The sequence below is a fragment of the Typopeltis vanoorti genome, chromosome 8, assembly GCF_054136105.1.
Source record: "Typopeltis vanoorti isolate ZY-2024b chromosome 8, IOZ_Tvanoo_1.0, whole genome shotgun sequence".
Classification (NCBI taxonomy): domain Eukaryota; kingdom Metazoa; phylum Arthropoda; class Arachnida; order Uropygi; family Thelyphonidae; genus Typopeltis; species Typopeltis vanoorti.
In genome coordinates this window covers 100,296,218-100,307,586 of record NC_143556.1, presented here as the reverse complement: position 1 = coordinate 100,307,586, position 11,369 = coordinate 100,296,218, and the positions used below count along the sequence as shown (strand labels likewise).

The 11,369-nt window shown below is 33.5% G+C and overlaps 1 protein-coding gene across 1 annotated transcript in view; it reads left to right on the top strand.

Annotated features, from left to right (window-relative positions):
- The first annotated feature begins 936 nt into the window (after positions 1–936).
- The window catches only part of LOC150104227 (delta(24)-sterol reductase-like), a 36,666-nt gene continuing 26,233 nt past the window's right edge, over positions 937–11,369 (top strand). Inside the window, exons 1-3 of the mRNA XM_090396852.1 lie at positions 937–1,182; positions 7,209–7,470; positions 9,080–9,198. Coding sequence (XP_090252978.1) covers positions 1,006–1,182; positions 7,209–7,470; positions 9,080–9,198 — 558 coding nt within the window. The 5' untranslated portion in view covers positions 937–1,005. The remainder of the gene's footprint in view (positions 1,183–7,208; positions 7,471–9,079; positions 9,199–11,369) is intronic.

The window sequence follows — 11,369 nt, the reverse complement described above, 5'->3', positions numbered from 1 at the left end:
ATTAGTGAAATCATCATCGCAAAGTTTAATCACTGATTACATTGACGTTGCCGAATATTGTCTAATAGCGATGATAATTATGATGACAAAATGTAAAAAAAAAAAAAAAAAAAAAAAAAAAAAAAACGTTACTTTTCAATAAAATTAAATGAATAAAGCATTAAAACAAACCTAGGTATTTTTATTTTCCTGAATTTTCATAAACTTTTTTATGCGATTTTAGGTTTATTTTAATTCATTGCTTCGATTTTATGCGGTTTTGGAACGTTATGGAACGTATCCCTAATTTTTCAACGTAAGTTAGGCCTTTTTTGTGCGATTTTTTTTAAGTGGTTTTCTGTGGAACGTATCTACCGCATAAAAAGAGACCCGACTGTATATAGAATGAAAAAAAAAAAATATATATATATATATATATATATATATATAAAATGACGAATCCGTTACAATCAGTTCGGGAAGGAATTTGATAAAATAGTTGAAGATGTTTAACAGCTGTCGTGAAAAATTGTTTCCATTGCCTCCACGATAATTTATCAATTCTTAAAAACAGCATAGAATCTAAATACATTTTATTATATTCCTTATTAATAATTGTTTGATTATTTATTGATGGGTTGTTTTAAGAAATTCATACAAATTTTATACAGCTCGTTATTTCAATTTTATAAAAATTTAAATAGTTTTTATGCATACAAATATTATACTTAGTAATACACAGTCAATATATCCATGAAATAAATACAAATTTCTGTATTCTGAAATTAGTGTGCATTATTCCTGTCTTTCATTTTCGCAGGTCACACAATTCCACCTTATTTATCAGTCTGACCTTCGTAAATATTCACTTAAGGTTCTTACGTTTGACAAGACTCCGGTAGCCTTCATTTTTATGTGCTCTTTAGACTTTGGACTAAAATTATCTCGTCTCTCCCGCTCTTTGCTGTAGTTCATTTTTCTTTCTGTCTTACAAACATGACTGTTCAGCTTAATTAAATATAAGTCATGTCGAGTTTGACAGAACACATTTTAATCCGACATCAGTGGATATTTGTGTTAATTTTCTTGTTGCCATTGACATTAATATATAGATTATATATATATATAAGCAATCGTATATTTTCAAGATGCTTCAACAGCACCAAGTCTCATGAGGAATGTGTACGCGATGTTCAGTGGCAAGTAAGTCACAAGGATAACTTTGAAATTGAATGATAATTAATTAGTGAATGAGTAAATATTTAAGCTAACGTTTCAGTACTTTCAGTTGCTCTAAAATCTTTCTCAATGTTAAATTATTACATATGTTATTCTAAAAAAAAAAAAAAATACGAATTTCACAGAGGTGTAAAATAAATTAGAAAAGAAGCAAATATTTCCTACTTCAGAATATTCCCATTTAAAATAATAATAATAATAATAAATAAGTGAGAGAGAGAGAATCCTAACTCTCGGATTTGCAGGAAGAGAAAGAGAGAGGGAGAGAGAGAGAGAGAGAGAGAGAGAGAGAGAGAGAGAGAGAGAGAGAGAGAGAGAGAGAGTCTCCGTAACTCTGTTTTGCTGAAGACCGCTACCTGAAAACAGTGTGGGTTCGAAATTTAAGACATGAAGATCCTTTATTGTGGATTTCCATATAAATATGAGTTAGCCAGTCTTAGCCGGTGAGTTAGTATATATATATATATATATATATATATATATATATATATATATACTAACTATATATATACTATGATAATATATATATATATATATATATATAATTATATGTATATAATTGTCCCGGTGTCTTGCACCAGGAAAATTCATCGGAAAATTTCAAGTCTCTCTCTCTCTCTTTCTCTCTCTCTCTCTCTCTCTCTCTCTCGCTCTCTTTTGTTCTCTATTGTGTAGCACTGAAGAACATTACGAATTTTTTTGGCTCGGGTTCCTGTGGATCCAGCAGTTTTCATCATTGGCCATCTATCATTTGTTCAGAAAAACACTGATGTGATTTACTGAAACTGGCCAATACTGTAATGGTTTCCAAAGAGGCTACAATTACAAGATGTGGTTTCGTTGCATAAACTGCCTAGTAAAAGATCCATCACATCATTGGCATAGTCCGGGCCTCTCGTTTTCAATCTTCCATATCTTTAATTGTCAGAAAGTAAATTAATCGAGAATCACCCACTGTGTGGATGATACTTGACTAGTTTGCCATAAAAATTTTTACCACGAGATAATTTACCACGGGAACTTTTGTAATCGCTTCCGGAGAGTTTCTATCGAACCCGTTTTTCTATTTTTGAATTATATAACTAGGATTCAAAGCATTTAATTTAACCGATGAACTCTTTTTTTTGGATATATAATTTACAAAATATTTTGCGCGTGTGTGTATATATATACGAGGGTGGTTCGAATGGTTCTCGGCCTCGACCATAGATGCCAACACTATCAGCAAGATTTTTTTTCTAAGTTGGTACATCTGTCATAAGCTTCCATGTGAAATTGCAAATTATTCTACCAAATAGTTTGTTTTATACAGCTGTCTGAAGCAAAAGTATCTGTGTTCCTTGAAATGGATATAACTGAGTATCGTGCGGTTATAAAATTCTTCGTAAAAGAAAGTTTAACGCCAAAAGAAATTCATTCGAAGTTCATAAACGTTTATGGGCACTCTTCTCCTTCGTTTTCGACAATTAAGAAATGGGCTGCCGAGTTTAAACGTGGCCGTACCCTTGAAGATGATCCACGTGAAAGACGTCCAGAAAGTGTAACAACACCAGAAATCATTGATCAAGTGCACGATATGGTATTGGATGACCGGCGAGTTAAAGTGCGTGAAATTCCTGAGACTACAGACATTTCAAAACAACGTGTAGGATATATTTTGCATGAAGAATTGCAAATGAAAAAGCTTTTCGCAAGATGGGTGCCACGCTTGCTCACAGCAGATGGAAAACGCACTCATATGCAAATCTCTGAACAGTGCTTGGAGCGTTTTAACAAGAGTAAAACTGATTTTTTGCGTTGATTTATTACTATGGATGAGGCTTGGATTCATCATTACATACCAGAATCCAAACAGCAGTAAAAACAGTCGACAGAAGTCAGTTGTTCAGGCCAAAGAAGACAAATTCGGTTCCATCAGCAGGAAAGGTCATGGCATCGGTGTTTTGGGATGCTAAAGGCATTTAGCATCCCAGATTAGTTATTTTGAAAAGGGTAAAACAATAACCAGGGAATATTATTCCGATCTTTTAACCAGACTAGACGAAAAAATTCGTGAGAAAAGACCCGGTTTGCAGAAGAAAAAATCATCTTTCATCAGGACAATGCACCTGCCCACAAAGGTGTTTTGGCAATGGGAAAATTAAGGGATCTGCACTATTAACTGTTGTAACATCCACTCTATTCCCAAGATTTGGCTCCCGCTGACTTCTGTTTCTTCCCAAGACTAAAACTCTTCCTCGCTGGTCAGAGTTTTTCTTCGAATCAAGAGGGTGATTGCAGCTGTTAGAGGGGTATTTTGCAGATCTTACTGAGAACCACTACAGGGACGGGATAATGGCGCTGGAGCATCTGTGGAATGAACGCATTAGTCTTAAGGGAGATTATGTTGAAAAAGAAAAAAATTTGAAATTATAAATTCGTTTTTTAATTGTTAATGCCGAGAACTTTTCAGACCACTCTTGTGTGTGTGTATATATATATATATATATATATATAAGGGCTTTCTAATCACAATGACATGAACATATATTTTATTAAATTATGTAGTTTCAAGCTTAATTTTTGTTACTATCTTTCAGAGTGTTTTTTTTTCTTAAGAGATTTCTCTTGGATCATTTTGGCAAAATTAGAGTTTGTATTTCTAGATGAAAAATTATAAATTTAGAATGTAGCAATAAATGAAGTCACTAAATGACTTTTATCCACCACGAAAATAGTGCTCTGATAATTATAATTATTATATATCTACTCATAATTATTATAATCTACTTATAATAATTATTTCGGCTACCATATAACTGGGTTTAGATAATTGTAATAAGAGATACTTCCAAACCATAATAAATAAATAAATAAATAAATAAATAAATAAATGACACTTGGATTCCCACTTACAGAAATCGGGTCTTGATGGTATGTCCAGTAGAAGGGATGTCCCCTGGTATGCAGATATCTACGTATGCACAATACAGGAACGTTTCTAATAACGCCCTGTCGATAACACAAACAATAGTCGATGAAAGATATTCACGCAATAAAACATTAACACAAACGTATTTTTATTTGTGTGTTATACATACTGTCATTGTCTGTAGTTATATTACCAATACGGAACAATGACACACAAAAAATGGTAACACAAATAGAGACAATCACAGTACGCCTAGGGTAATGAAAAAAATTTTGCCCATAAACTTGTAGATGATGTCAAGCTAGGGAAAAATATTAGAAATAGTGCAAATATAGTGCACATACCGGCCACTGAATAAGAAACTTTTATTTTAAGTATAGGCATGCGACTGCCAATACCGATCCTCTTTAATTTCCTGAGTATAGTTCGGTGAGATATGTATTGGGATCAGCATTCATTAAATGCTTCGATCAATTGCTGTACACAGGACGTTCTGTTTGTCCGTACAAGCCTTCTCAGACGACGGCGATCTCGTTCCCGAATAAACAAACAGGATATCTCACCTTTTGAGAAACCAGTCAAATCTGCTCTTTTCAAAATCGTGGCTCCAGCCGGATGAGCATCCAATAAGCCCGTCATAGAACCCCGAAAGATCCCTTGGTTTTCCCATTGTGATCAATTTAGATTCAATTACGCATAACGCATAAAGATACTGTTGCTCTTGCAACAGTATCTTTATGCGTTATGCGTAATTGAATCTAAATTGCGTTGCTGACTATAAGGGTGAAGCAAAATGCTTTTATAATCCCTGCTATCTAATAAGGATTGCTGTGTGAGAAAACGTTTATGAGCTAAATGCTCATAAACTTTTCTATGAGCTAAGATTAGTTTTCTGTTCTGTCTGAGTGGGTGTGATTTAAAGATCTTCATTTGGAAGTAGGATGGCCTTCGGTCTCCTGTATTTTGAGAAGTCTGTTTCATCATAATTTGCTGCTTGTTGCACTAATTCATTTGGATGTGAAGAGGATGCTGAGAAGAACTTTACTGCTGAAGACTGCAGGAAAGAGTAGATGTAGGGGATATTTATATCCCGGTGGAGTTGGACATTTCTGATATACCATGGTGCGTTTAAGATCATGCAGAGACATTTGTTTTGCACTCTCTGTAGTTTGAAGATATTTGTACTTGAGGTGTGGCTCCAGGCTGGGGATGCATAAGTAATAATGGGTCGAATCATCAACTGATAAAGGAGCAGTTTTATTTTGGTATCCAGCTTGCTATTCCTATTGATAAGAGGGTAAAGCTGTGCAATGATTCTTGATGCTTTTGTACATGAGACTTTTATATATGAACTGAAAGTTAGTTTTCTGTCCAGCAGTACACCCAGATATTTGGCTTCTGCTTTCCAGGGAATCTTGGTATTAAATAGGAAGATGTCATCTTTGGGAGAAATTGAGTTTTTAATGAAGAGCATGGCGATACTCTTCTGAGGATTTACTTGCAATCTCCATTCCGAGAACCAGTGCGCTAATCTCTGCAGGTTTTCTTGCAGTTTCTTGGTGACAAGGTGCGGTTTAATAGATCTGGCTAGTATAGCTGTATCGTTTGCATATAGGGCAATGATGGATGACATTGGATTGTGCGGAATGTCCGCCATGTAATCACGCCATGTAAGGCGTGACTGAAGTAAACCTGAAACGTGAAAGAAGGCCAAAACAGGTCAGATCTTTTTAAGTGACAAATACAAAATGTTATATTCAGGCAATAACAATCAGGGAAAAGAGGGAGTAGCTATAGTATTCAAAACTAAATATGAGGACAATCTTCAATGACAAGCAATATCAAGTAGAGCGATGTATCAGAATGCGGAACAGGAGAATGAGACTAATTTGTGCTTATAGTCTCACAGAAGGTTCTACTAAGGAAGAAATGGAGGAATATTTTTAAACATTAGAGAAGGCAGCTGGCTCAACGAAAAAAAAGAAACGTTGGTCCTTGTTGGAGATCTAAAGAGTGGAGTAGGAAATGATTACCAGACATTTAGAAATGTTTGGGAAAATTTAGAGGAAAGCACAAAGCTAATAATCATGGCAAATTCCTGCTGGATTTCTGTTCAGGACATGAATTATTTATCACCAACACTATGTTTCAACATAAAATTCTGCACAAATTCATATAGAGAGAAGATGGAAGAAATATGAGAAAATTCTCATTAACTATGTTATAGCTGACAGCGATGTTTTCCCACTGTTTCAAAACAAAAGAGTATATAAAAAAAGAGTATTTCATAACAGAGGTTATGAAATAGGAAGTGATCACTATTTAATTTTTAGCAGGATAAAATTGAATTTCATATTGAAAAGAATCAAACTTGAGATCTTTCAAAGGTGAACTGTAGACTCAAATACACAAAGATCGTTGAAGAAAAAACTGAAAGAGTTTGAAAACAAGAACCAAGCCTTGGAGATTCAGTGGCAAACTCTGAAGAAAACGTGATTGATTCTGCCAGTGAGGCATCTGGTGAAGTTGTCTGTAAGGATAGAAAAATTACAAGGAAGTTAATAAAGCAGTCAAGGGAAAGAAGAAAGCATATGGAAAACTAATAATAATAATAATAATGGTAAATTTCTGCTAGATTTCTGTTCAGGACATGAATTACCTATCTCGAACACCATGTTCCAACATAAAAATGTGCACAAATTCACATAGAGAGAGAGAAGATGGAAGAAATAAGAAAATTCTCATTGACTATGTTATAGTGATGTTTTCCCGCTGTTTCAACACAAGAGTATACAGAGGATATGAAAAAGGAAGTGATCATTATTTAATTTTTAGCAGGATAAAATTGATAAAAATACCAAACTTTATACATGAAACAGCGTTTAAGTATTTTAATTCTGCAATTTGATTTGTTATTACAATTCGTGGTTTATGATTTTTTTTTCTCTTTCTGAAATTGACTATTTTGTTGTTTTAACGGTATTTATTTTTAATTTAGAAAATTAAAAGTTCTAATTGTATATGAGGTTGAATAAAAATAATCTATTTGTGAAATAATTTATGTTCTATTGTAAAACAGATCAGGCACTGGCAGAAATCCTCAAGATTTGTTCCAATATGTACAGGGAGGTCTGGATGGAAAGCGATGAGCTTTCGTGAAAAGTTATATAAATATTCCATGTTCAAAGTAAATTTAAATATGAGAAATATCTTGGAAATTGATACGGATCGACAGATTATCCGAGTCGAGCCAATGATAACGATGAGTGAGCTCTCAACTGCGCTTGATCCTATTGGCTGGACTCTTCCAGTAGTACCAGAGCTAGATGATTTAACTGTTGGTATGTATGCAATTTCGTGTTTCTACTTAATATAGTATACTATAAATTTATTATGCAGTTTATTGACTAACCATTTTGACGCAAGCCTGGATTGCCTAGTCTTCTGCATTCTTTAAATGTTATAAACTAATACTGATCACAGAAGATGCACCTTGCACAAAAGAAGTGAAATCAAGAATTGCACAAGCAAAGAAAGCATTTTACGATAAATATCACATACTGACATCAAACTAAGAAAAAGACTAGTAAAGACCTTTGTCAAGCCAGGTTTCCGACGCTTATAATGCGTCGGAAACCTGGACACACCTTTAACAAGGTGGAGGCGATTAATGAAAGTGAGTTGGAAGGAAAAGAAAAACAACGACAAAGTTCTCAAAGAAGTTGGCGAAGAAAGTATATTGGAGACCATAAAGAAGAGGCGACTCAAATGGATAGGACACCTACTAAGGCATAACAATTTCCTCAAAATAAGACCAAGAATGAACTTCATCAAACAACTATGTGAAGATTCGGGAACAAGAAGATATGGAGAAATTAAGAGAATCGCCAAAGAGAGGAACAAATGGTGGGAAACGTGTGCTACAGTCAACCAGTCCATGGACTGAAGAACCACACGACGACGAATAACTAACAATTCATGAAAATTTATTAGAATTTAGTTGTTCAAAATATACATTTTGAACAACTAAATTCTACAAACAGTAATCATACTGATTATATTCACATAACAACCAATCTCTTTCTTAATCAATTCTTAGCTCAATTGTACATATAAATTATTTACATACATATATCCTCCAATGTCAAAGAGAATAAAAGAAAAGCACTAAAGGAAAGGAAAGCAATAAACGGTAAGCATTAAAGGAAATAACAAACGTTTTATGAAAATAAAAGGGAACCAGTAGGCTGAACTCTAGCCTCAACTAACTCTTTGAAGCCAGCCTGTCTCCACTCTCACTTTCACTGTTAGTGAGCTTAAACTATCGATGAATCAATGTTCGAGAGAGTAAGACAAATTTCAATCAGCTCGTGATCCTAAATCGTAATCCTTGTATTCCATCCATTTCCCATCCCATAAATCCATAATCAGGGGTTGAGTTCCCTGATTAGGGATTTATGCAATTTGATGCAGCCAGCTTTCCATTCCTCTGCTGCATCTCTCTAGGGATAAGTATTTTATGTATGTTGATGTGTGTGTTCTGGGGTCGGTTTGCCTGTTCTAATGGATGAAAAACCGAAGTTACCAGGAGAAAAAACCTCTGTGATCTATGAGACTGCTAACTCCCATTTATTTGAAAAGACCTGATAAAAGTCTTCACGTTGTAAACGGGATTCGAACCCTGCTCTTTTCAACCAAAGGCACTTCTATAGCATCTGAGCTACGGAGGATATATATATATATATATATATATATATATATAATATTATTTATTTATCGGTGTAATATTACGTTAACCAATTCCGCCCACTGAGAAAGAAGTACATAAGATTTGATTTGCGATTAATTTTTAATTTTATATTTACAGTATGGCTTAATTATAAGGCATTTTCATAATTCATAAAAATCTCAAAAAAAAAATCTAATTTAATTTTTCACTCCACTTTTCAGGTGGTCTCATAATGGGTTGTGGAATAGAGTCTTCTTCTCACAAGTATGGATTATTTCAAGAAATATGTATAGAATACGAGTTGGCATTGGGAGATGGAAGTATTGTCATTTGCAGTAAGGTAATTAGTTTATATATAGTTTAAAGAGAAACTATAAATAGAAATTTCAAATTTACCTGTCAAGATGCCCGTCTCCAGATTAAAAATGCATCGAGTCTCGGGATTAGTTTATTCAGCATTTATTACATTTTCCTAATTAAAATCAAAGAAAATTTTACACTTACGCTATGAATCAAAAGTTACACTTAAACTGAACCTTCTCACATGGGTTGTGAAAATTGGCTAAACTTATTTTTCATATATATTATTGTTTCATATATTTCATATATTTTTGTCATTGTCACGTTTGCATAACATACTGAACTTACCATACACAATATCACACATTCTCGAATACATAGGGTTGCCAGATTTTGGAAAACCAAATACCAGACATGGGTGTTAAAAAAAAAAAAAGCCAACTCCGAACCTTAAAACAATTTTATTAAATGATATAATGTCGAAGCATTATAATAATTAGGTGCAGTTCAGGCCTTATATTTAGCACTACTTTTAGCATTCTCTAACAAAACTGGATCATCTATTACAAGTTTATAGAAATCTTCACAAGAGATTGATGTTAACTAAACACTGTAAAATTGCTTCTACTGTTATCACGTCCACTTATTCTCTCATCTGTCCATTGAATTGACATTCGCGAAAAAATTATTTCAACATGAGCATTGTGAGCAGGAATGCTGAACAAGTATTCAGAAAATCTGAGCAACTCAGAATATTGTTCTTTAAATTTAATTTGTTTTAATATAGCCGTCCATTTTTAGTGGCAAGATTTTTTATACCACTCTTCATTCTTGTTTCGTTCTTCAAATTTTTTTCTGAGAAGTATTACCTGATCAAATAATTCGTTGTCGTTGATGTCGATGTTCTTAGTTTTTACATACGTTGTTCCCAATATGGATTTCTTTTAAAGCTCCACATAACGTATTAAAGTGCTCAAGCGGAGTTATCCATTTTTGCAAATAATTGTAACATGTAGCATAAAAATTTTCTGCTTCATTTAAAAAATTATCTTTCATTACTATTTTTGACATTTCAATTTCATTAAGAACTGTCTTCAAATTGATTGGAATAAAATTTTCAACAGCTCTTGCTTTCGTTAATTCTTGAGTTTCTTGTAAGACACTGAGTACTTCTATAACACTTATTTTTCTTCCTTCAATTTTCAAATTTTTTTTTGTAAAAAATACATTGCATGCTATATATAGTGTAAATATTTTGCTTCTGCAATCATTAGAATTATAAGAATGACGATTCTTTATGCCATGAAATGTCATAGTTACTTCTGCAGCAATAACTTTTCTTTCATTACTGGTATTTGATTTTACAAAATAAGTATCGAATACAGCAAGTAAAATTACTCATTTTAAAAGAATCATTTAATATTTAATTTGATTTCATTTCTGTCATAACGAAGTGCACCTAAGCACAGATACGAGAACGTTGCGATATATACCCACCGGCTGTACGCGAGTTCGAATAATCTCGCCTTGGAGTTGAAGGTTACAGAAACTTGGTTTTCCATCCTATAAAAGAGACAAACCAGCAGAATATACGTAAACAACATAGCCAGCCCAACCCTAACTCTGTTCCTTTTCCTTTAAGTATGTGTCCGGGATCTAATAGTCAAGGTGACAGAGACATCAGCAGATACCCTCAGAACAGGATGACGGTTATTCTAGAGCTCTGGTTCAAAAATTCGCAAGCGCTAACGATATATCAACTCTCTCCTCATATTATCCTCATGCTGGAATTGAGAAGGAATTCTTAGTTTCTCCTTTACAGGCATTCATCATCTAAATCCATTTAATTTCTCGATTAATGGTAAACTTTTTCATAGTAGGTATAAATGTACTGTAAAGTTCTAAAGATGTACAGTCTTAAAGATGGCTGGAGTTTGGTATTCATGTTAGCACACCAGATTTTTTTTAATGTCTAACTTAAGTTACTACAGAAAAATATTCAAGGCACTCTTGTTTGACTTGACAGATAAATTTGCATTCAATATTTTGTTAGTATTGGGTTCCTTGTTGTATGATTGCGGCAGTTTGAACAACTGGCATATAAAGCGGACTTTTGTAGTTATTATTTCTCTCAAATTTCTATATATTTATTTATAAAGAATTGAATGACTAGAACCGAGATTTAAGTAAAAAGGTTTTAATATAAAAACA